The 27,309-nt window shown below is 40.7% G+C and overlaps 1 protein-coding gene across 5 annotated transcripts in view; it reads left to right on the top strand.

Annotated features, from left to right (window-relative positions):
- The window catches only part of rtn4 (reticulon 4), a 91,633-nt gene that overhangs the window by 17,371 nt on the left and 46,953 nt on the right, over positions 1-27,309 (top strand). The window contains exons 2-4 of one of the 5 annotated variants that reach the window (XM_062968842.1): positions 10,021-10,077; positions 11,137-13,352; positions 13,389-13,518. The exons of 1 other annotated variant lie outside the window; for it this stretch is intronic. In XM_062968842.1, coding sequence (XP_062824912.1) covers positions 10,021-10,077; positions 11,137-13,352; positions 13,389-13,518 — 2,403 coding nt within the window. Of the gene's footprint in view, positions 1-10,020; positions 10,078-11,136; positions 13,519-27,309 lie in introns of all 5 variants that reach the window. 3 more of the 5 variants (XM_062968844.1, XM_062968841.1, XM_062968845.1) reach the window with 3 other exon arrangements.

The raw sequence follows: 27,309 nt of genomic DNA on the forward strand, positions 1-27,309 counted from the left end.
CGCCCAAATTTGAATACTGGTGGGGTTGGGAGAGAGGATTGATTTTGTCGTTTGGGAGTTGTAGTTGCTGGGATTTATAGTTCACCTACAATCAAAAAGCATTTGGAATTCCACCAATTATGGAATTGAACCAAACTAGGCACACAGAACTCCCATGACCAACAGAAAATACTGGAAGGATTTGGTGGGCATTGACCTTGAGTTTGGAAATTGTAGTTCACCTACATCCAGAGAGCACTGTGGACTCAAACAATGATGGATCTGGATCAGACTTGGCATGAATACTCAATATGCCCAAATGTGAACACGGGTGGAGTTTGCGGAAAATAGACCTTGACATTTGGTATAGTTGCTGGGATTTATAGTTCACTTACACTCAAAGAGCCCCTTGAACCCCACCAACGATAGCATTGGACCAAACTTCCTACACAGAATTCCCATGACCAACATAAAATACTGGAATGGTTGGTGGGCATCAACTTTGAGTTTTGGAGTTGTAGTTCCCCTATATCCAGCCTTCTCTGCCAAAGGGGTTCCTAAGACCATTAGAAATATGTATTTTCGTATGGTCTTTGGCAGCTCCTCTGACACTCCCCTTGCGACCCCCCCAGGGCTCCCAACCCCCAGGTTGAGAAACGCTGAACTAAGGGATGATCTACACTTTTGAATTAATGCAGTCTAATTGTTACGGCTCAATGCTGTGGAATCCTGAAATTTTTCGTTCGGTGAGGCACCATTACTCTTTGGCAATTACAGTGGTGCTGATCTGCATTAATTTAACAGTGAAAATTCATCCTTAGTATTCTGTGATTCCAAAGATTTGGAGTTCACTTTCTTCTGCAACTGAATAAGTAGTTCTTCCTCCCTTCCTCCCTCCTTTCCTGGTGATTGCATCATTCATGTGAAACATTCAGGCCCATGGACCATTTTTGGCTGGGTTTCCTTCTCTCTTTGGTGCATTGCTCTGAAATGCTAGTGCTTTCAAAGCTAAAGTCTTTCAAAATATGCTGCTATGAGAACTTTGAGTTAACATTAACTGTTCATTTTTGCTGAAAGCCAGGAAGTTTCCTAGGGCTGTGCAATCTGTTCAGGAGCTTGAATGATAGGACAACATCCAGGCTACTCGGTTTGTTCTTAATCAGAACAGAAATGCAAAAGTCTGAGACTGTTTCTAAGTGTTATATGGTATTGTGGACCACTTTGTCTGCAAATAGTCACCAATTGTCCCCACCAATGCTTGTCAGTCAGTGTTTGGCCTTTTGCCTTCACCATTTGGGTTGTATTTCTTTTAAAACCCACTTTTTAAAGTAAAAGATATAAACCAGGCATGGGCAAATTTTGGCCCTCTGGGTGTTTTGGACTGCAACTCCTACAATTCCCAACAGCCGGCATAGTTAAAATCAGGCTCGTAATGTGCTAAAATGTACCGAACATTGTAAACTCTCATAGTCAAACCCATCAAGCTGTTTGTACACCAGCCAGTAGATTTTCCTAAGTGATCATAAAAGAAGATAATGCTTCTGTGCATTGGGAAGCAGTAGAATCCATCAAGGAAGCCACAAACCTGAGCTTGAAGTACTTGAGGAGGACTATTCGTGGTAGGATCTTGGAGGTCTCTCATTCATAGGGTGCCATAAGTTGAAGTTGACTTGATGCTAATTATAAGGTTTTCCAGAAGTTCAAATTCAGGTGGAAAGACATCCATTATTTAGAAAGGTGTAGGTAGGAATTGTTGACTGCCTCTGCATAAGCAAGATGTGCCGAACAGGCATTATGCTGCTCACTGTCTCCTCCTTTTCCAAGAATAATAACAGTATGCAACATGATTTTTGTTCCTGGGTTATAAATGTTATTTCCTAATTGGTTCTTGTTGGAAATAGCAACCTTCTACAAGCCCCCTATATTAGTTATTTGTTATGTATATAATTGAAATTGCTTACTATATAGTGTGTATGTATATTGGTATGCAGCTTTCCCCCTTAACTCTATGTTGTTTTGAGGTTGTAGGATGTGACCCTTATCTTAGACTGTTCACAGTGAGACTAATTTTAGAATGAGCTTGAATCTGAAGGCAATTTAGTCAGTTAGAAATCAGTTGAGGCTTGAGTCAGATTGAGTTGGTTGATGTCAGTTAGAGCAGGAATATAGTCAGTATGCTGCAGTGAGATGTCAGTTATGAGTATGAACCTGCTTGCATCAGAAGTATAGTATAGTACAGTAGTCTGTATCATTCAGTTAACATGAAACTAATAAGAAATGTACCTGTATGTTAACTACATGAAGTTTATAAGTAAATCAACTATCAACAAATTACCTCACAACCTCTGAGGATGTCTCCTTAGATGTGGGCAAAACGTCAGGAGAGAATACTTCTGGAACATGGCCATACAGCCCGGAAAACACACAACAACCCTGTGATTCCGGCCATGAAAGCCTTTGATAACACATTAAATCAACTATGTTAACTTTTAACAAAGACTATTTATTTTTCAAATCCAGGGGAGAGGGAGGAGCTCCTACTGTTAGCCTTAGCTTCTGCCAACCTAGCAGTTTAAAAATATGCAAATGTGAGTAGATCAATAGGTACCACTCCGGCGGGAAGGTAATGGCGCTCCATGCAGTCATGCCGGCCACATGGCCTTGGAGGCATCTACGGACAACAGCGGCTCTTCGGCTTATAAATGGAGATGAGCGCCATTTCGAACAAGACTAGACTTAATGTCAGGGGAAAACCTTTACCTCTATCTTACTTATTTTTTGGTCTATTGAGAGTATGATTTAAAAGCAATATATTTTATGGGAAAGTATATGTACATTTTGGGCAACTGAATTAACACTTCTGAAGATCTGCTATATATTTTGTGCATTGGCATATCTTTGTTCCTAACAGTTCAAAGAGATAACCAGGTATATCGGTCTAACAGCTGAGAAACCTAAATTGCCTTGCATGAATACTAGTGGATATGTACCACTAGGGAGAAGATTTAGCTCAGTGTGCTAAAATAGCCTTCAGTCTTACTAATATTCAATTTATTTTGCAAAATTTATTTTGCAAAAAAAAGGCTATAGAGAATTCTGAAGTTCAAATGTCATGTATGGGTACATCTTCACTGTTGAATTAGTTCAGTTTGGCACCAGTTTAACTGCCATGACTCAATGCACTGGAATTCTGGGAGTTGTAGTTTGGTGAGGCACCAGCACTCTTTGGCAGAAAAGGCTAAAAACCTTGTAAAACAACAACTTGATCCATGGCAGTTAAAGTGGTGTCAAACTGCATTAATTCTACAGCAGATACAGCCCATGAGGTTTTGACTCTGTTGCTGCTTGCTGTGTCTGTATCTATTCTTCCTTTAACAAACAAATTTCCTATTTAAAAACTTTCTTCAAAGGAAACCAGGCAGTAATAAGTTAAGATGAAATAGTCTTTTGTTCTCTGCAAACATGTCATGGCTCCTTAGTTTCTCTTGTTTTTTTCCACCGGATCTTTGGTTTGTTGAGTAAGCATACAGAAGCAAACTAGCATTCCTTAATTCCCAAATGCTTCACTTGGCAGCCTCAGCAGGCTTGTAATCGGACCCGTTTGTGCAGTTTAACAGTTTTAGAAATCAAAGGCCGAATCACGCTGAATTTGATGTTTTGCATATAAATGCTTTAGAAGTTGAAAAGATCCCTCTAGAAGAAAAAGATGCAGCAGAAGTAATAATAATAATAATAATAATAATAATAATAATAACAACAACACTTATTTATATTCTGCCCTTCTCCTTGTGGGGACTCAGAGAGGATTACAGTATAAACGGCAAACATTAAATGCCTTATAACAATATAATGAGACACATACACAAACAAAGGCAAAGGCTTCTCCTTTCATTTCCGGCTTTGGAGTTGGTGCTCATCTTTGGCTCTAGGGAGAAATACTCTTCTCCATTTCCAAGACAAGGAGCCTGTTTTGTCACCTCCTGGTCGTGTGGCCAGCATTACTGCTTGGAGAGTGTTGTGCCTTTCCTGCCAAAGCTGTACCTATTTATCTACTCACATTTGCATCTTTTCGAACTGCTAGGTTGGCAGGAGCTAGGGCTAACAGCAGGAGCTTACTCCTTCCCACAAACTGCCAACCTTCAGGTCAGCAGTTTAGCAGCATAAGGGTTGAACCCATTGTACCACCTGTATGCAGTTTTTTGGTAGGTCAAGGTCAGAACTCTTTAAAAATGTTTGTATATCTTTATAGAACCATAAGGAAGATACGAAGTTTCAAAATGTTTAGAAGCTTTTCTATTGAAAATATCAATTCAGTCTTGCAAGGATAAAATAATAATGCACAATAATAGACCATTAGACTAGTATCAGGTGATCAATACATCTTTCGTAAGGAGTAGTACAAAGAGCCACTTAAAAGCCTTGGAAAAATATGAAAACAGACCCAGCATTAGCATGATGGAAGTACAGATATAGATATAGAGAATTGTTTTAATGAGGTCCCTACAGTGAAATGGTTATGTAGCCAGTCCTCCTGTAGGAGGGTTTCCTATATTTGTATGAGAGAAGGAAACACTTTTAAAATTCCATAGTCCATGCTGTCTGGAGCTTCAAAAGCGGAAAACCACTTGCATTGTGCCCAATAATGCAATGGATGCCATGTTTTATATTCAGAGTTGCATATTGTTGGAAATAGCAATCTTCTACAAGCCTCCTGTACTAGTTATTTGTTATGTATATAATTGAGATTGCTTACTCATAGAATCATAGATTTGGAAGAGACCTTGTGGGCCACCCAGTCCAACCCCCTGCCAAGAAGCAGGAAAATCTCATTCAAAGCACCCCCGACAGATGGCCATCCAGCCTCTGTTTAAAGGCCTCCAAAGAAGGAGCCTCCACTACACTCTGGGGCAGAAAGTTCCACTGCTGAACAGCTCTCAAAGTTAGTATGTTCTTCCTAATGTTCAGGTAGGATCTTCTTTCCTGTTGTTTGAAGCCACTGTTCTGCGTCCTAGGGCAGCAGAAAACAAGTTGATCCCTCCTCCCTATGACTTCCCCTCACATATTTATACATGGCCCTCATGTCTCCTCTCAGCCTTCTCTTCTGCAGGCTAAACATGCCCAGCCCTTTAAGCCACTCCTCATACGGCTTGTTCTCCAGACCCTTGATCCTTTTAGTCGCCCTCCTCTGGACGCTTTCCAGCTTGTCGATGTCTCCCTTAAATTGCGGTGCCCAGAATTGAACACAATATTCCAGGTGTGGTCTGACCAAGGCAGAATAGAGGGGGAGCATGACTTCCCTGGATCTAGATACTATACTCCTATTTATGCAGGCCAAAATGCCATTGGCTTTTTTCTCCGCCGCATCACATTGTAGGCTCATGTTTAACTTGTTGTCCACGAGGACTCCAAGATCTTTTTCACACGTACTGCTTGCTGTCGAGCACATCGTCCCCCATTCTGTATCTTTGCATTCCATTTTTCCTGCCTAAGTGGAGTATCTTGCATTTGTCCCTGTTGAACTTCATTTTGTTAGTTTCGGCCCATTTCTCTAATCTCTCAAGATCATTTTGAATTCTGCTCCTGTCTTCTGGAGTATTGCCTCCAGAAGTGTGTATCTATATTGGTGTGTATTTTTCCCTTAACTCTATGTTGTCAGAGGTTGTGGGAGGGACTACAAACCATGTGACTCAGACCTTGGAATGTTCAGAGTGAGACTCCATTTTAGAATGTATTTGAATCAGAAGTCAGTTGAAGTTGGTTAAGTCGGTTAGAAGTTGGTTTAGGCTTGAGTCAGTTTGAGTTAGAAGTCAGATTTGAGATTTGATGTCACTTAGAGCAAGAGTATAGTCTGTAGGCTGCAGTGAGACGTTCAGTAAATACATGAGTCTGTTGGCAGCAGAAGTATAGTACATTATAGATTTGTCAGTTGAAGTATAGTAGTGTTTTAACTATTATTCAGTTGAAATGAAAGCAATAAGCAATGTACCTGTATGCTAATACAGTAGAGTCTCACTTATTCAACACTCGCTTATCCAATGTTCTGGATTATCCAATGCATTACATCCGATGCAATACATCGTGATATTTTGGTGCTAAATTCGTAAATACAGTAATTACTACATAGCATTACTGTATATTGAACTACTTTTTCTGTCAAATTTGTTGTATAACGTGATGTTTTAGTGCTTAAATTTGTAAAATCATAACCTAATTTGATGTTTAATAGGCTTTTACTTAATTCCCTCCTTATTATCCAACATATTCGCTTATCCAACGTTCTGCCGGCCCGTTTATGTTGGATAAGTGAGACTCTACTGTACATGAAGTTTGTAAGTAAACAATTATGTTAAACTTTTAACAAAGACTACTCATTTTTGGTAGAGAGTAGATATATTTTTGGGCAACTGAAATAACTCTTCTGAAGATCTGCTATATATTTTGTGTACTGCCATATCTTTGTTTCTAACAGTTAGAAGAAATAACCAGGGATGTCAGTCTTAACAAATGAGAAACCTGAATTACCTTGCATGAATACTACGTAGTGGATATTTGCCACTAAGGAGAAGATTGACTGAAGCGAGTTTTTAACTCTTATCAGGAAGATCATACATTACAAAAAGGTTACGATCTCTTAACAAGGTCGAGCCTTTCCAAAAGGTTTCATGGCCGGAATCACTGGGTTGCTGTGAATCTTTTGGGCTGTATGGCCATGTTTCAGAAGTTTTCTCTCCTGACATTTCGCCCATATCTGTGGCAGGTATCCTCAGTGGTGTGAGGTATATTGGAAACTATGCAAGGGAGGTTTATATCTGTGTAAGGTCCAAGGTGGGAGAAAGAACTCTTGTCTGTTGGAGGCAGGTGTGGATGTTGTAATTAATCAACTTGGTAAGCATTGATGGCCTTGCCAGCTTCATGGCCTGGCTTCTTTCTGCCTGGGGGAATCCAAACAAAGGAGGTGTTAGCTGCCCCTGATTGATTCATGTCTGGAAGGCCTCTGTTTTCAGAGTGTTGTTCTTTATTTACTGTTCTGATTTTAGAGGTTTTTTTTAATACTGGTAGCCAAATTTTGTTCATGTTCATGGTTTTCTCCTTTCTGATGAAATTGTCCACATGGTTGTAGATGTCAATGGGTTCTCTGTGTTGTCTGACATGGTTTTTAGAGTGATCAAGCATTTCTGTGTTCTCAAATAATATGCTGTGTCCAGGTTGGTTCATCAAGTGCTCTGCTATGGCTGATTTCTCTGGTTGAGTTAGTCTGCAGTGCCTTTCATGTTCCTTGATTTGTCTTTTGAGCAATTCTACGTTTGGTGGTCCCTGTGTAGACTTGTCCACAGCTGCCTGGTATATGGTAGACTCCTGTAGAGGTGAGAGCATCCCTCTTGTCCTTTGCTAAACGTAGCATTTTTTGGATTTTCTTAGTGGGTCTATAGATAGTGTGTAGGTTGCATTTCTTCATTAGCTTCCCTATGCAGTCAGTGGTTCCCTTGGGTGAATCTTTGTCTTTTCTCTCGTGACTGACCAGTATTAAAAAAACCTCTAAAATCAGAACAGTAAATAAAGAACAACAGTCTGAAAACAGGAATTCCAAACATGAAACAAACAGAGAAAGCTAACACCTCCAAACAAAGGATTCTCTCAGATAGGAAGAAGCCAGGCCTTGAGGTCACAGGGCCATCAAATGACAATGAAGGTGATTAATTACAACATCCATACATACCTCCAACAGACAAGAGTTATTTATCCCACCCTGGACCTTACACAGATATATAAACTTCCCTTGCCTAATTTCCAACATACCACACACCTCTGGAACATGGCCATACAGCCCAAAAGACTCACAGCAACCCGGTTATGATTATTCCAAATAGTGTGAATGCCATTTAATCTCCAAAAGCATCTAAAAGCCTCTGGTGATTTCTGATTTTCCCAATACATACCGTATCCTTCATTTCAGGCTGCTATATTCTGAACTGGATTGAGATTGGTCTTTCATGGACCATAGTCCTGCGCACAGTATGTAATACAACTCCAATCCGTATTTTCGCAGAGCATAAGCAACAGAAATCTTGACCAGACCTTTTTATTATTCCTAATGCCTGGTTTTAAATATTTTAAAGTTCATATCTTGTCCATTAAAAGGAGCTGTGAGCTCTGTCTTATAGGCGATATATCTTTCTTACATGGCACTTTGTTTTCATGCATCATGTAAGGATGTATTAGTACCCTCTAGTATTATGCTCCTGAATATAATTTTCGCAAGATTATCTTGTTGTGAACTAGAGATTGTGTAAAACGTGGTTAAGGTGTAATAGTTGAGTGTTATGCTTTAGTTAACCAATAGTCAAACCTTACTCTAACCAGGATGGGAATAAAAAAGATTAGCCTGGGTTGCATGCAAATGTGAGCGTATTTGGGGAAAGCAGGATATGACTCACAATTGAAGGCTAGAAATTTAAAATAAGCGCGGTTGATTTTGCCAGCCTTGCCCTCTCATGTTATGTTAACCAAATTAAAAATGTAGTGCTCGAGTCTAAATATTTATTAAATCACTCTTACTGCAAGGAATATAAGTGTTGTAAGCCTTCTTGGAGAGGTACAATTTATTTACAGGAGTCTTGACGTACTTGAGATGAATATATAGGAAAAGGAAGTGTGGGGAAAGTAGTGGGTTTATTGGGAATCCTTGAATAAATGTTTAACTTGGCCTCATACACAGTTTTATGAGCCATGAAAGTATATTGAAAGAAATGCATGGAAGTATTATAACTCGGTAACCACATTTTCAAAAATTGCCCTTTGCCCAAAGCTTATTCCCCTAGGCTTTGAAGCTGCAAGGCCATTCAATGCTAATGAAGGTGGACAATCACAATATTCACACTTGCCTCAAACAGACAAGAGTTCTTTCTCCCACCCTGGGCATTGCACAGATATATAAACCCCACTTGCCTAGTTTCCAACAGACCTCAACAACTTCTGAGGATGCCTGCCACAGATGTGGGCAAAACGTCAGGAGAGAATGCTTCCGGAACATGGCCATACAGCCTGGAAACCTCACAACAACCCAGTGATTCCGGCCATGAAAGCCATCGACAACATAGTCCATCTGTTAGTGTTTTTAACAACAATAACAACAAAATGCTAACCTACAAAGGAGTCCTAAATTAAGAGCATTTAGATCAGGCATGGGCAAACTTTGGCCGTCCAGGTGTTTTGGACTTCAACTCCCACAATTCCTAACAGCCGGTAGGCTGTTAGGAATTGTGGGAGTTGAAGTCCAAAACACCTGGACGGCCAAAGTTTGCCCATGCCTGATTGATATGATGTTATGTTATTTGCTGTATTATCTAAATATGTGGAAGCCTAAATTCCCTCAAAGTAGAAGTTTCCATTTCAGTACAGAAGCTTGTTCCTCTTATCCAAGAGGATGACCCGGGCCGGCAAGTCACACTTCCAAATGTTGCTTGTTTTCTCTAACACTGCCTTGGAACGGTTCCAGCCAGTGTCACAAGATGCTGAGAAATATAAATAGAGGAAGATAAGGTCCTCAAGCATGATCTACAGTTTAGCCTCATTTCTCCTCCCTACCCGGGTAATGAGATTGAAGCCTCGTCTGGTAAGAAGCTCTGCCCCTCCTCTTGCATTTCTGACCATGTGAATCATCCGCTACTTGTCCCGAATGCGGAGAGAGATATTGGGTGAACTGTGAATGACCTAGGATAGTCCAGCAAAGGGTGTGGTGGGCGAAACGTCCTGGAATATTTTTGTTTCCAACTTATATTGTTGTTTCCTGAAGCAGAAAAGAGCATCTGCATCAAATAATCAGGACTGTTTTCAAACAGCTTCTGAGATGTTGGGAATAATGTAAAAACTTCATCACAGGGTGAAAAACGACTGCATGCAAGTTTTCTTTAAAATGGATGTAGAACTGTTAAAGATTTCAACTGAATACTCTTTCTTCCTCTCCTTCCCTTTTAAAATATACAGTATATCTATCTTTTCCATATTTGTTTCTGCTGAGGTCATACTTTATTTGTTTTTCAGATGAGACACTTTTCCCTCTACCTGTTGCATCTGAACCTCTGATGCACTCTTCTGCAGGCAAGTTATTTCAGCTAGCCTTTGGCATTAGAGTATGATGCCCCGTGTCCTGCGTGTATCCCCTTCTCACTAATAGATCCTAGATTTATTTACTAAATTTTTTGGCATGGATCCAAGAATACGGAGTCTTCTAAAATTAGAGAACATCGGCTTAAATGAAAAGAAAAAAAAACAGCTCAAAATTCAGACTCGGGGCAGTGTCCCTTTTATAAACATAAACCACAGCTGTCTGTGAATTCTTGGACCCTTCTCTCTAGGAAAGACTGTAGTTAGTATTAACAGCTTAACTGTTTACAGCGTAGTTGCTTCTGCTGATGTAGAGTTGGCTTTAATCCACCACAATTAATGAAGTGCCTAGTGTTAATGCATTCTACTGTAATTGCAATTACTTTTGTCTTTCATCCTGTTAGGTACGCCATGATGGACTGATACGGATGTTTAAAAAAGCCGGTCTCTTGGCCATAGTTAAGAGACTGGGATGCAGGCTTCTTCTCAGTATGAATTTTCCATGAATCAAGGTTCCCTTTTATGTATACATTGGCACTGACTATGATGAATGCATAATAGATTTTTGTTGTTGTAATCATCATCTAAAGTTGATTTGCACACACTGGTTTAAGTACGACACCATTAAACATAGTTAGTGCAGGTGCACACATAAAAGGAAAGGTTATAGAGGCAGAATATTTCACCTTGCCCACAGCTTTCACCTCGATCCTTAACTATGGTGAAGAGATAATTATTTTTATATCTGGAACACGTCTCTTTTTAATGGGGATGGGAGTAGTAAGAATGAGAACTGCCACTCATGTTTTGCAACAAAAAAAGTGCGTTTGGCACTTTTTTGATTTCTTATGTTTCCTTATTGGATTGCATGCTTGCTCCTCCATTAACATTTATCCTCTTTTGCTGACTTAATATTGCACCCTCTTCCTACTAATCTTTCGAGCAGTAAGAGTTGACTTAGCTACTGTTTGGGAACCTGTCATTAAATTGCCTTGCCTTAACTTTCAGACCACTTACACTCTTGCTAACTGTCCTTTCTGTCCACGGCCACAGACAAAGGTATGGAATTGCAGGAGCAGCTGGGTCGTGGGCGCTCAGCCGGCCAAGAAGATTTCACTGCTGTCCCGCTTGACGCTACTGCTTCTCTTCCCTCTCTTTCTCCTCTCTCAGTCAACCCTTTCAAAGAGTACGCAGCCCATGATGCAGTATCTGATGGACTACTTGCAAAAAGCAGCTATGGCCACAGTGAAAGCGAAACATTTAAGTCGAGTCCAAAAAATGCACACAACCCATTCCTTGCAGATGACGTTGGAGAGATACCAGAATTCAAGCACTCAGACGCGATGCCCGCATATGCTGGGGCAGAACCATTCTTTTTATCTCAGATGAAGGAGGCAATGGACACTCAAGGGAAGCCTGATGCCGAAAAGTTCCCTTCCTCCCAGCAAGACTCTTCTCCAGACTCACCTGTTGAATTATTTATGAAGCAGGGTAAAGATACATCTCTTGATGACGGGAAGCATGACATTGATGATTATGGCAAAAACCAGAACCAGTCTGCAAAGGACGAATATGCAGATTTCAAGCCATTCCAGCTATCATGGGCTAGCAATGAAAGTAGCAATTTGAAGGATGCTCCTAGCAATCTGTTGGATGGAAGATTAGAAAGTGACATAGATAAGGATGAGTTGGAGAAGGCTAAGACTCAGCCTGCACAGAAGTACTTTGAGAAAGAGAATGAAAGCAGCAATGAAGATATTTCTTTCCCTAGCACTCCAGAGGCCCTTGAAGAGTCTTCGCAAGCTTATATTTCTTGCACCACAGTCGAGTCGACTGGGACAAGTGAAGACATCACAGCCAAGTCCCTCCCTGTGGTCGAAGAACAAGCTTCTGAAAATAAAACAGATGAGAAAAAGATAGCAGAAATGAAGGCCCATTTTGGCACAGAACCAAGTGGTACCCAAGCTGAGCTGGCAAGTAGCCCGGTTCAGAAAGCTGACTCTGAAAAAGCAGAGGACATGCTGAAGAAGCAATCTGATGTTGTGGCAAATATGCCTGAAGGTCTTACTCCAGACCTAGTGCAAGAAGCATATGAGAGTGAACTTCATGAGGCAATTAGCCCCAAGCTTGGTTATGAGACAAAGATTGATTTGGTTCAAACATCTGAGCCGCCACAAGAGCCGTTGAGTGTTAGTGTGCAGCTCTGTCCCTCCTTTGAAACAGGGCCCGAAGCTTCGCCATCTCCAGTCTTGCCAGATATTGTTATGGAAGCACCACTGACTGCAGGCACTACTGGGGTTGTTGGCTCTGCCATTCAGGTCGAATCCTCCTCAGTGGAATCTCTTATGGCTTCAGGCGATTATGAGAATGACTACGACAGTGCAATGCAGACGTCCGAGAAGCCCCCGTCTTACCAGGAGGCAATGAATGTACCAGTAACCCAAGTAGCAGAAACCAAGGTTGAAACTGATGATAAGAAGCCTAAGAAGGGCGCACCTCTGGAGGACTTAGAGAATTCCTATATATCCATAGCTTGTGACTTAGTTAAGGAAACAAAGGTCTCCAATGAATCTGTTTCTCCAAGCTTTGCCGACTACTCTACAACAGCGATTCCAGAGTTTGTTTCACGACCTGTGCCTGAATATACTGAGCATGCTGAGAAGACTTTTCAGAAATCGGAGAAAAGTGATTTGTTTCATCCTGAGCCAGAATTTGGTCTTTCCCAGAAAGAGAAGGAAGCTGTGAACGAGAAACCATTTGAAGTTGCTACTGAGATTGTACCAAAGGGAGGTCAGGAGGAGAAGCAGGAAGAGATGCTCCTGTCTCTTAGCAAGCCCTATTTGGAATCCTTCCAGCCTCCCCAGGAACCTTCCAAAAATGCAGCAACGTCTTGGTCTCCTGAAAAAGATACTGCAGACTTGGTTAAGCAGGAAAAGACCCCTCAAAAGTACATGGAAGAAGTAAAAGTGTTTGCAGATGATTTCCCTGTCTCTAAGGAACCCAAAGTTGGAGACACCATTGTGCCGTCTGCAGAATCCTCTCCAGAAACCGAGGACTTCCCCACAATTCCTTATCAAGCTGCCAAGTCAGTCATGGCAGCTACAAAAAAAGATACAGTGGTAGATACCAAAGGCCAAGAGCCTCATGAAGCAGTCAAAGCTGAGTTGCGGCAGGCTCCTTACCAAGAGGTAGCCCAGGACTTGTCCTTAAAGAATGTCCACGTCAAGACCGAGGAGCGAGAAGCCACTCCACATAAACAAGATGCAGAAGTGCTTGAACCATCCAAGCCCAAGGCCCCGGCCGAGGTTGCACCTTTGTCTGCGGCAGAGAAAAAAGTAGTCAGTGTAGGAAAGGAAGCTGAGAGAGGAGTTGCCACTGTTAAAGAAAAGGAAAAATCCCCTCCCTTGTTTTCATCAAAGCTGAGTAAACTTTCAGGTAATCCGCTTTCACTTTCTTTGCATTTCACTGATCGCTGTGTTTCTTCAGCATGCCATGGCTTGTATGTTTGTCTATCTAAAAGTATGTGTGTGCCAGTGTATACCTATACAAATCTGCTGAGAAAGTACCACTTACATTTATTTTTGCCTGCCATCTAAACCCTCTTCTCAATTTCCGTAACTGCTTGAGATGACTTTTTTTTTACCTTGAGCATAAAAAAAATGTGATAGTGCTTGCTTCAAAACAGTTGTCTCTTTGTTGAGTGTTTCTGAAGTGGTTGAAAAAGATGTTGAGAGGTATGCTTATTACGGCTAGCATCATGCACAGAGATACTAGTAACTTTTTTGTTCTGCTTGTGAAGAATGGTTATTGGGAGCAAAAGTCAATGCAGAGTGAAGTGTGTCATTGATTTTCTTGGGACCATGAAAAGTAGCTCTTGGAAGCTTCATCTTGTCATCCAGTGGCAACGAAGAAGCCAAGCCTTGTGGTAGGGATTATTAGGAAGGAGGGCCAATATGGTTTAGTGCAGTGGTTCTCAACCTGGGGTCCCCAGATGTTTTGGCCTTCAACTCCCAGAAATCCTAACAGCTGGTAAACTGGCTGGGACTTCTGGGAGTTGTAGGCCAAAACACCTGGGGACACACAGGTTGAGAACCACTGGTTTAGTGGATTGTGCATTGGACTATGACTCTGGAGACCAGGGTTAGATTCCCCTCTCAATCATAAAAACCCACTGGGTAACTTTGGGCAATTCATTTACTCTCTTTGATTGGATTGCCATAAATCAGAATTGACTTGAAAGAACACAACGAGGAACACTAAAAATGGCCAGTATTGCTGTTCTTTAGCATATACCGTGTTTCCCAGAAAATAAGACAGTGTCTTATATTAATTTTTGCTCCCAAAGATGCTCTAGGTCTTATTTTCAGGGGATGTCTTATTTTTCCATGAAGAAGAATTCACATTTATTGTTGAACAAAAAAATGGACATTTATTATATACTGTACAGTAGTTGTAATCATAAACCAGCATAACCAGACAAACTGTGAATCCTATCAAGAATTTCTTGTTACTATCAATATTTCCATGTACAACACTTTATGGTACGTACATTTACCGATCCTGCATGCTCAGGTGTTCTGTTTGGCGGGCAGGCTTCCAAACAAGAACTTTGCTAGGTCTTACTTTCAGGGGAGGCCTTATATTTAGCAATTCACCAAAACCTCTACTAGGTCTTATTTTCTGGGGATGTCTTATTTTAGGGGAAACAGGGTAGAATCTTTCCTGTGTTTGTGGGTTTTTTGTTTAGTTAAAAAAAACTGAGTGCATTTTAGGTAAAGAGTATATGGTGTGGTGATAATGCACAGCTTTTTCTCCCCTTCTTTGCCTCTTAATCTTATTACGATTGCTTAAGTGCTAACTTAAATAAGTTGTTGCCAGAAGAGACACTGCTGACAGGTTTAAAGGGATTTATATGTGTTTTAACTAGTTCGTGGAGGATTAAGTATTTTATGTTTATTCTATGAAATATGAAATAGTGTTCAGTTTCAAAAATGCGGAGAGCAAACAGGGATGAAGGAACGCTGTCCTCTGCGTGAATTTGCAGAAGTGCCCATCTCCCACAGCTGGAAATTGGATGTTGTTGATAATGTGGCCTGCTCATTCAGTAGAAGCAGCTGTTAGTTAAATTTAAACCTGTGGACATGTGGTTTGTGTGCCAAACTGATTTCCTAATGTGGAATTGGACAATGTAGTATAAACATGTCCCTGATAATATCCTTTCCTGTCGATACAAGTACAACTTGTACGAAAGAGCTCAGTGGTGAGTCTGGATGTTTTCTTTAGCTTTTTAAAAAGGAATCTTGGCTGTCATTAAATACTGGCAAACTAAAGTAAGTATTCAGAATGGGTCAGTATAATGTAGTGATTTGAGTGTTGGTCTAGGACTCTAGTAGGGCAGAATTTGAATCCCTGCACACCCATTGAAATCCATGGTAACCCATCTTGAGGCAGTCATATTCTCTCAAACTTGGAGGAGGGCAATTTATTTACAGTATTTATATTCTGCCCTTCTCACCCCGAAGGGGACTCAGGGCAGATCACAATGTACATATACATGGCAAACATTCAGTGCCATTAGACATACGACATACAGAGACAGAGACATAGAGGCAATTTAACATTTTCCAGCTTCTGGCTTCATGAAGGTATGCTCGATTCTGGCCATAGGGGGAGGTGCTGTCTCATCATCCACTGTGACCCTGAGTCCTTGATGGAGTACTTCTTCATTCTTCTGCACGCTGCTGGACGTTTTTATGGTGTCGTAAATTAGTTAAATTAGCCTCCCCATATAAAGCGGTACCTAAATTTCCTACTTGATAGATGCACCTTGTCTTTCGGGTTGCTTAGGTAAACAACAATCTAGGCTATTTAATGGTTGGGTGCTCAATCCGGCCGGGCTCATGACCTCACAGTCAGTAGTGATTTATTGCAGCTGGCTATTAACCAGCTGCACCACAGCCTGGCCCATTATATCATACACCCACACCCACACACATCCCTGAACAAATCTTAGAAAACTATATCACTATAAATTAGAAATGACTTGAAGGTATGCTATAACAGCAAGACTTGCAGTTGAAGTTTCTTCTCATCACTACATTTCCAGTGGTCTTATCAGATCTATTGAGCTCTGCTTGGTCTCCTTGACTTCTACATCTTTCAGCATAATTGCCCTCTTGAGGTGGTCTTGCTCCTTTGTCACAACCCGTGTTTTCTTCTGATGTGTTGCATGAACTTTAGGGGTTAATGGTGGAGCATCATAAAGAGAGGGACTGCATCTAGGAGGATTATAGGAGCACATCAAAGCAAACCACCACTCCTGGGTGATGGCAATCATATTGGATCTATCCAGCACAACCTAACTCCCTTTGACCAAATGAAAATTTCACCTGTATCAACAAATTAAGATGGTTTATTAGGGTGAGAAGACAATGCTCTCTTTATAGTTCTAGATAAGGATGCAGAATTGTTGACTTCCTTCCTAGAATTCTGTTGCTACAACTGTTTGCCTCTTCTTTTGTTCAAATTATGTGAATCCTGATGCTCTTACTCAGGTTCCTATCCTGGTTTGCTATTCTGTTTGCATTGAACACGGAAAATAGCATCCTGTCTTGCCTCCCCCTTTTTAATCGTGTCAGAAGTGACTTGAAAACATACTGCAAGTTGCTTCTGGTGTGAGAGAATTGACTGTCTACAGAGATATCACCCAGGGGACACCCGGATGTGTTACAGTAGAGTCTCACTTATCCAAGCCTCACTTATCCAAGCCTCTGGATAATCCAAGCCATTTTTATCGTCAATGTTTTCAATATATCATGATATTTTGGTGCTAAATTCGTAAATACAGTAATTACAACATAATATTACTGCATATTGAACTACTTTTTCTGTCAAATTTGTTGTATAACATGATGTTTTGGTGCTTAATTTGTAAAACCATAACCTAATTTGATGTTTAATAGGCTTTTCCGTAATCCCTCCTTATTATCCAAGTTATTCGCTTATCCAAACTTCTGCCGGCCCGTTTAGCTTGGATAAGTGAGACTCTACTGTACCATCCTGCTGGGAAGCTTCTCTCATGTCCTTGCAAGCTAGAGCTGACAGATGAGAGCTCACTCTGTCTCATGGATTCAAACGGCCAACCTTCCGTCAGCAATTCAACCTTTGGGTCAGCAGTTCAGCAGGCATGAGGGTTTAACCCATTGCACCACCGCGGCTCCTAACTACCTTTAGCCTTACAACCATACCACTCTTGAGCTGGATGAAGATCTCCTGGTTGTCTAAAATATACTCTGCCCATAGCTGCCCTTTGTATTTGGAGCTCTTCCATTGAACTTGTATGGCATCGAATGGCTGCCATTTATGTTGTCAACCACCCTGAGTCCTCAAGGGGAGATGGGACAGGGTGTAAATAAAGTTGACTTGACTTTAAATACTTTGCATATAACTGCATTAACCCTATTATTTTAAGATCCTTCTCAACCCACTTCTTTTAGGAAGCCTTTGACTCAGCTTATAGTCCTCTCCTCAATTAAATTCAGGTTAAAAAGATAGGACTGTACACTCACACACAGACATCCAATTATTCTTCGTTTATTATAGTCATTTATATCATGTCTTCATTAGCTGTGGATAGTGGCTTCCATATTGGTGCAGTGACGAATTTTCCCTGGGTTTTACTATGGCTTTGAGTGGAGCTGTCAAAGCAGTATCACCCAAATAGATTCAGTGCATGGAAAGTACTTTTAAAGTCCAAATTGCACTCTGTATACTTCCTTGTAATGTTGAGTAAAATTAAAATAATGTTTTTTGAAATTACAAGAAGCAGTATGTTACCAGGATTTTAGGAGATCAATAGTATTTATTTGTGCTCTCTTTGATAAGAGTGAATTTTTTCATCCAATATTCTACCCTTTGCAAGAAAGCCTTCTAATACACTTAGTTTTGAAGGACTATATGTGCAGTTCAGGAATTGCTCTGCACACAAAAAAACTTATGGAAAACTCTTTGTGTACCATGGATTTTCTACACAAAAAATAACTTTTCTGTAAAACACAGCTTTTTCAGAATTCACTGATTTTGTACATAAAAGATCAAAACAATTGTTAATTTTGTAGCATCTAGTTTTCCTTTGTGGGAATACTGATGGCTGAGAGCAAACAGGGATGAAGGAATACTGGCCTTTGTGAATTTGCAGAAGTGTCCCTCTCCCATAGCTGGAAATTGGACCTTGTGGCTCATTTGGTAGTAGCTGTTAGTTAAGGATTGGTCAAGGATTGGGACATGGATAAATATTCTTTACATTTCTAGAGAATACCAGTCATCCATGAAGTAAGACCCCCCACCACAGTGTAGATGGTAACTGCTTGTTCTAGGCACGAGGAAGTGACTAAACAGGGAGTAGACTTTGAGGTCATCACATGCCTTTTTCCATGCACTTGCACAACTATTTTAATTGTTCAAATTTCCCTACACTTAACAAAATTGAAAAGCCAAACAGTCACAAAGCAAGCCTTGCTTCTTGTTTATACCTGCAATGTGTGAGTCAGGAATCAGCAGCCCTTCTTGTCAGTAGAGCAACGATTCATGTTTGCCTCTGCCTTAGTTCATTAAGCAAATTGGTCCAGTTAACTAAGAAGACAATCCAGTGGCTCATGCACCAGTATAAGTCCCAACAGTGCAAGAGCCATTTCTTCTGCTTCATCAGCATTCCAAAATTAGATTTCCCTTGTTCTCACCAAAATATCCTGGTAAACTCTGTCATTAAAGTGCTTAATTTAAATTCAAAGTATCTGCTTTGCAACTGTTTTCCAACTGAATATTTTTTTCCCAGTGGCATATTATCTTTCCAATTGCACCTTTATTTCCAGTTGTGTATCTTATTGTTCACGGGTGCATCTACTGTAGAATGAATGCAGTTTGATGCCACTTTAACTGCCATTGCTCAATGTTATTGAATCCTGGAAGTTGTGCTCTTTAGCCTTCTCTTCCCAAGAGGGATGGTGCCTCACCAAACTACAACTTCTATGATTCCATAACATTGACCCATGGCAGTTAAAGAGATGTCAAACTGCATTCATTCTACAGTGCAGATCAGGCCTGGGCAAACTTTGGCCCTCGAGGTGTTTTGGACTTCAACTCCCACAATTCCTAACAGCCTGTTAGGAATTGTTGGAGTTGAAGTCCAGAATATCTGGAGGGTCAAAGTTTGCCCATGCCTAGTGTAGATGCATCCATAAAAAACAAAAATAAAACCTGAAGATAAAGAAATGGGAGAAGAGTTCCCTTTTGTGACTTATTGCATCCTTGGATGAATGTGTCTTAGAAGAGCAAGCATGAGTGAGGAGTTAATGCTACGGGCTCTTGCCAAAGCAATCAACTCCAGCCCTCCAAAAAGAATAGGAGGAGAATTAAACAAATATTTTGGCAGCTTTGAAGCCTTCTTGTTCTGGAAGATCTTTAGCCCACAACAGAGGCTTCTGGAGGAATCTTGTCTGGACAGAATCCTTCCCTCGCTGGTCCTGTTAGACAGCGAGTTGTTGGCCTCTTATTCTTCTTGCTGCCTTGAATTGTTTGCCACAAACCTGTTGTGTGTGTGTGACTTTCCACTGCAGAACACTATGGCCCTTGTTGAAAGATCCCTGTGAATTATGAATAAGCCCTCTGACTCAGCGGAAAACTACTTCTGACACAGAGCAGAACCATTCTTTAGTCTTGATGTTTGGATACTAACATATAGGCCCCTTTTGAAAGGCAAATGCAAATGTACCCTAAAGGCTGACAAACAGGGTTAAACCTTGATTTGAATTACTGTGCTTTGTGCTTTATGCATCCTACAAATAGCCTTAACTTGAACCCCCAGCAACAAAATCCAAAATATAGTGTTTTTTCTCTTGTAGGTTTTTTGTCGATATCTCCTCACAGACCCTCATCCAGACTTTATTACTTCACTATTTATTTTACTTATTTATTGGATTTATATCCTGATTTGATTGCAATCTTCCGAAGGTCGAGATGATAGTACAGATAATGGTTTGCAGCTAGATAAAAGTAGTCTTTCTTTTAAAAAACACAACAGCATAGGGCAAAACCAGAAAAGAAACTCAAATTATGCCTAAGATGAATTTTTGGGATTTTAATACTTCATCCTACTATATGGGTCCATATCTAGGGGAAAAAGTTATAGCCCTCAACTGGTTATATATTATATTATTGTAAATAGATAAAAATCTTTAAAAGCCACTGCTAATGTTGTTGTTCATTGTTACAGAAACAGCCCTTCCTATCAGACAGTAAATGATGGGTGAGATAGGATTCATATCCAGATCGAAACCAAACAGTGTTTTGGCCATTTTTAAATTTCAACAGAGATGAGGATGGAAGGAAAATAGTGCTGGTGTTGGGCTTCGGTTCAGGTCCCATCTTTATAGAACCATGGAGTTGGAGGAAACCCCATGGATATGAGTTCTGCAGTTACAGAAATCTTTTATAAATATAATAGCTATTATAAGCAAACCTAAAACAAGAACAACAAATAGCTACCCGACATTGCTCTAAAGGGCACACAAGCAAAATACAGGTTTCTTGGTATAAACACCTCCAAAACACTATGCAGAATAGAAAAAAACAAACAAAAACAAATATCTGAAGCAATTTTGGAATCTATCATTTTTGCTATATGGCTGACCCGATTTCCCCCCTGTTGAATAGAATTAGCTGTGCTTTGGAAACGCATTGACCTTTTAAAGCAGTGGTTCCCAAGAACTAAAATATGGTCCGCAGCCTCACTGTTTACTACACCATTGCAACAAGAGCAGCTGGTCTCTTGAAATCTTCTTATAGTGTCAAGGCAATGGGGATGTCAGGAAGGGAGGTGCTGACTACCCAAGAAAGGCGCAACAACAAGCCTCCTGACTGCTGCTTCTCCTCCTTCTCCTTGAGTGGAGCTGTTCCACGTGGTGCCTGGAAGCGGGGCCACCTTGGTGTCTTTGTTTGTAGGCCTGTTCCTGGAGTTATTTGGGGAGCTGATCCAGAAAATTGCATTGGATAGACCACATCAGCTCTAAATTATTAAATATGGTTTTCTGTGGGCGAGCAGATGGTGACTATTGGATGGCATATGTTCTGTATCAGAAACTAGAGCTGATGTGGTTTATCCAATGCAATTTTGTGAATCAGCATCCCAAATAACCAAACCAAATCTAAAGTTGACCAAAAACTGACCCTTTTGGTACTAATGTTGGAGAGTGGTCCCTGGTCAAAGTGGTCCTTGGTCAAGTAGTCCCTGGTCAAATAACGGTTAGGAATAACTGTTTTAAAGCTTACCTTGCTATGGAAGTATAAATGTTAATGTCTGTAGTCTAGTATTACTCTATATTGGCAATATCCAGACATAAAACTAAAGCATGATGATATGGCCTGGCATGAATGAATGTTAGACTTGTCTGTTATTATTGTTGTTATTATTTTTATTATTAGTTCTAATAATAATAGTAGTAGTAATAAAGGTAAAGGTAAAAGTTTCTCCTTGACATTAAATGTAGTAGTGTCCGACTCTGCGGAGTGGTGCTCATCTCCATTTCTAAGCCAAAGAGCTGGCGTTGTCGGTAGACATCTCCAAGGTCATGTGGCTGGCATGAATGCATGGAATGCCATAGTAGTAGTAGTAGTAGTGGTGGTGGTGGTGGTGGTATTTATATCCTACTTTTTCTCTCCCAAAGGAGATTCATAGTGGCTTTTGCAAAATGGATGGAGATCAGCCAAAGTTTGAATTTCTCAAGTAGAAATGTTTGCTGTCTCTGCTGGTTATGACGTCTTTCTTGTTTAAGATGTGGATTGCTGGTTTTCATGCAAAATGCCTATCCTGATATGCTTAGTGTGTACTTGAGGGGTTCCTTATAGAAACATTTTTGTCTGTAGATGCAAATTCTTTGTATGGGACAAAGGAGATAAATTAATTTGAGAGACAGCTTGAACCTACATGCCTTCTCTGTCACGCATCATCAGCAGAATTGAACTGAATCTACTCTTAAATGTCATAGAACATGGAAAACAATACACACACTCACCCATACTTGTTTTTCTAAATGTATTGAATGTACATTTTACAGTATAAACAAGCAGTTCATTCAAGGGAGTAAATCATGTCCACTTGCAAGACTTGACAAGTGTTACTTGGCATAAACTTTTATGTAATACAGCCTTTTCTATCAGAGTTGTTGCTGTGTGCCTTCATTTCCAGCTGCTGATGATCCAAAAGTGAACCTATCACTAGATAAATCTCTAGATTTATTCAAAGGGGGTTTACCACTGCCTTCCTCTGAGGCTAAGAGAGTATGATTTGCTCAAGGCCACCCAGTGAGTTTCTGTGGGCTGAGCGGTCTTCCAGTGTCCAAGCCCAACACTGAAACTTATCCTCCAAACCAAGCACTTATCAGACACAGCTGAACATTTTGATAGTTGAAATGAACACTCCAGTCTCAGGTAATTAGCAGTGGATTTTCATGTGCTTGGCACATAAGTAAATCAAGTCTTTTGCACTTGGTTTCAGTTGGTGGATCTTAAGTTTCTAGTACAGTAGAGTCTCACTTATCCAAGCCTCGCTTATCCAAGCCTCTGGATAATCCAAGCCATTTTTGTAGTCAATGTTTTCAATAAATTGTGATATTTTGGTGCTAAATTTGTAAATACAGTAATTACAACATAACATTACTGCATATTGAACTGCTTTTTCTGTCAAATTTGTTGTAAAACATAATGTTTTGGTGCTTAATTTGTAAAATCATAACCTAATTTGATGTTTAACAGGCTTTTCCTTAATCCCTCCTTATTGTCTAAGATATTCGCTTATCCAAGCTTCTGCTGGCCCGTTTAGCTTGGATAAGTGAGACTCTACTGTATAATGCAAAGTTCTGGAGGGCCAAAGTTTATGCTTCACTGTGTAAGATCACTGTGCTTCATTAAATCAACTAGGGCTGTCAGTTGACTAGAACATCTGGTTCCGTGTCAGCTCATCAATCTGTCTTAGTATGTTGCTGTACCTCAATTAACAAAGTAGATGTCTTCCTAGGTTTTGCTAGTTTGGTATCAGAGATAGAAATGATATGGAAAGATTACAGGTAGGTTCCTATACCACAATAAATACTTCAGCAAACTTTTTTTTAATAATTTAAAGCTAACATTCTGCCCATGTGAAATATTATAGCTAGGTAGAGCCCATGCATGAGTAAACAAAAATATTTTGACCACTTATCACATAGTTACAGTAGGGCCACCTAGGATCTCATTCCTGTCTTGGTCAAGCAGATGATGTCCGACATCGTCTGTTTGACCTTGATCAGAATAGGATCTTAGGTGATCCTTCAATTCTCAGTATTGTTGTTTGCTATGAAGGAAAGGATCCCACTCCTAAAATGGATAAGTAGTTCCGTCCTTTCAATCTCTCATCTTGATGTTAATTTGAATGTAGGTGTTTGTTCCATTTCCTTTCGATTCCTCCTTGGATTGCCAGTGGCCAGGGATGGTGAGAAATGATGTTGAACACCTGGAACATCACTGATGCTTCATCCCTGGTATTGGAGTGTTATCATAGTTGATAGACAGGGTTACAAACTGCCTTGTGCATGTTTGTTGTGTTATTCCTCACTCCTGGATGATCAAAACTGGAGAACATCAACCAAAATAGTAAATGGGAATTTTCACCTGCTGACTAGTCTTTGAAGTTATGACAGGTCAGCCCAGGTTATTACTTGAATGGGAGACCACCAATGAATGCTAGGTGCTGTAGGCTATCTTTCAGAGGAAGGAACTTGCAAAATCCCCTTTGAATATTCCTTGCCTAAGAAAACCCTATGAAATTCATGGGGTCACCATAAATCAGCAGGCAACTTGACGGCACATATATTTACTGAGGAATAGTCCAATAGATTAATTGATTACAACTTGAAGCCAAATGCTTTCTCTAGCACTTGGTATTTCACTTTCTTGCTGTGCTTAATCGGCTTTTTGACCTTTTTCAGAAGGATGGGGGAAAAGAGAAATTGCATGTCTTCTGAGTAATTTCTAGCAGAAAGCAGCAGTCAGCTGTGTTTTTCCTTCTTGCACAAAAGGAGCCAGCGAGACACACTCATTTCAGTCCCAATCTATAATTTAGGCCCTACTTAATTAATATTTAAAGAGGTGTCAAGTAGGTTCCTGGAAGAAAAGCATTAATATATGCATTAGGATGGCTGCTTTTGTAAATGTGGTTTGTCCTTTTGTCTCATGGAAACTCCAGCTGTGCGCTCCTCATAAATAAGGCTTGTTTTGCCTGCATTTCATCTGCTTGCATGTTTGTATGGATTAGACACTTTAGTTCTGCAGAAGTATGTTTTTGGGTAGGGAGGATCAGTCTCCCAGGAGAAGTTAAAAGGAAAAGAGAAGTGGAGAATGTGATGGAAAATATGGGGAATGGTACTTCTGTACGAGTATTGGTGTTCTGCTCCTAAAACTTCTGGATATGTTTGTTTGCATATCTTTTGGATTTTATTTTCAGTATAGGCAGCCCCCAAGTTATAAATAAGGCAGGTTCTATGTGTTGTTGAAGGCTTTCATGGCCGGAATCACCAGGTTGCTGTGAATTTTCTAGGCTGTATGGCCATGTTCCAGAAGCATTCTCTCCTGATGTTTCGCCCACATCTATGGGAGGCATGCTCAGAGGTTGTGAGGTTTGTTGGAAACTAGACAAGTGAGGTTTATGTATCTGTGGAATAATGTCCAGGTGTATGTTAAAGGCAAGTGTGAATGTTCAGTTGATCACCTTGATTAGCATTGAATAGCCATGCAGCTTCAAAGCTTTCAGAAGATTTCACACCATCCTATTCTAGCCGATAATGATTTGTAAATGATTTGTGTCTTAACTGTAATCATTTTTAGGAATTCTGCAGCTTGTAGTGCTGGCCATGAATTCAAAACATTCTCAATTTCAGCTGATTTTTTTCCAGCAGCATTACTTTATGATATTTAAGAACTCCTTAAATACAGTTGATTCAGTGCCTTAAAAGTTAAAATATGCCATCTAAGTTTTCTTTTGAGGCCTTTCATGGGTTAGTTTGGCCTAGTCAGTTTGCAGATATGCAGTGGTTGTGTGTTATTTCATTCAAATAAAACAAGTTTTTGCAACTTAACAGTGCTAAATCATTGAAGTCGCTGCGAGGTTTATCATTTTAATACCTCAGGAAGTTATGTATTTAGTGAAAATTGAATATAAAGGTAAAGGTTTCCCCTTGACCTTCAGTTTAGTTGAGTCTGACTCTGGGGGGTGGTGCTCATCTCCATTTCTAAACTGAAGAGCTGGCGTTGTCCGTAGACACCTCCAAGGTCATGTGGCCAGCATGACTTCATGGAGCGCTGTTACCTTCCAGCCAAAGCAGAACCCATTGATCTACTCACATTTGCATGTTTTCAAACTGCTAGGTTGGCAGAAGCTGGGGCTAACAATGGGAGCTCACCCCATCCCACGGATTTGAACCACTGACCTTCTGGTCAGCATATTCTGCAGCTTAGCAGTTTAACCCACTGTGCCACTGTGGCCCCAACGAGCCACGTTGGCGCAGTAGGTTAAACTTTTGTGCCAGCTGGACTGCTGACCTAAAGGTTGGGTTGGTGACCTGAAGGTTGCCAGTTCGAATCTGTGAGACGGGGTGAGCTCCCGCCTGTCAGCTCTAGCTTGTGGGGACATTAAAGAAGCCTCCCAGCAGGATAGTAACACATCCGGACGTTCCCTGGGCAATATCTCTGTAGAAGGCCAATTCTCTCTTAAACGGCTAAGGGGGTAAAAGAAGGGGCCTAAGGATTTTAGGAATTGTGGGAGCTGAAGTCCAATGGCCCAAGTTTGCTATTGCCCAAACTAGACTATTCCCAGCAGATAACAGTCCAGTCTCGTTTTGAAGACATCTACAAAAAGGAGACCTTCTTAGCCAATTCCTTCCATTGTTAAAACAGTTCTTTGCTATGCAGTGTCCACATCCCCACTGTTACCATTTCTGTTTCCATAGCCTGAAACTTTAAAAAGAAAGAGGGCATTGTTTTTGTCTTCACGCTAGTAACATTTTTGCTAGTTTGATATACTGAGTTGCTCTGCTGTCTTTCCCTCTCTGTAAACAAGTACTCCCAGTTCAGTATGGCTGCTACAAGGTCCTTTTCATTGGTGGCGCCACAGCTTTGGATATTCCCTCCCACCAGAAAAATCACCAAATGTTCTCATGGATTGAATTTGTTTGAGAGAAACAAAAGCAATCTTAACTTTGTTCTGTCAAAGGCTTTCATGACTGGAATCACTGGGTTGCTGTGAGTTTTCCGGGCTGTATGGCCATGATCCAGAAGCATTCTCTCCTGACATATCACCCACATCTATGGCAGGCATCCTCAGAGATGTGAGATCTGTTGGAAATGAGGCAAGTGGGTTTTATATATCTGCAATGTCCAGGGTAGGAGAAAGAACTCTTTGTCTGTTTGAGGCAAGTGTGAATGTTACAATTGAACTCCCCCAGGCAGGAAGCAACCAGTCTTTGAAGCTGCAAGGCTATTCAGTGCTAATTGAGCTGGCCAATTGCAACATTCACACTTGCCTCAAACAGACAAGAGTTCTTTCCCCCACCCTGGACATTATTCCACAGATATATAAACCCCACTTGTCTAATTTCCAACAAACCTCACAACCTCCGAAGATGCCTGCCATAGATGTGGGTGAAACGTCAGGAGAGAATGCTTCTGGAACAACGCTATATAGCCCGGAAAACCCACAGCAACCCTCAAGATATTGTCAGCTAATGCTGAGGGATGATGGGAGAGTTCATCTTGTCTAGTTTCCAACAAACCTCACAACCTCTTGAGAGAATGCTTCTGGAACATGGCCATCCAGCCCAGAAAACTCACAGAAACCCTATGTTACTCCCTTAACATTATATCCTTCCTCTCTTCCATGGTGTCCTGGGTGATCGAAATTGGCTTTCCATTCCCATCTAGGACTTGACCCAGATCTCTTTAACAACACCAGGGTTGTTGTTGCAGCACATCTCACGCACTGAAGCTCTCCAGATCATGCGCTGAGATGTCCTATATTGAGCTTGCCGCCAACTCACTTTAAGTTTTAACTGATGGCTTTGGATCCATATTTATAGCCAAGATATACTTTTGAAGATTTTATGTCAAGGGGAAAATAACTATGGAAAGTTTCACCCAATAATA

Source organism: Anolis carolinensis, chromosome 1 (genome assembly GCF_035594765.1).
Source record: "Anolis carolinensis isolate JA03-04 chromosome 1, rAnoCar3.1.pri, whole genome shotgun sequence".
NCBI classification, from domain to species: domain Eukaryota; kingdom Metazoa; phylum Chordata; class Lepidosauria; order Squamata; family Dactyloidae; genus Anolis; species Anolis carolinensis.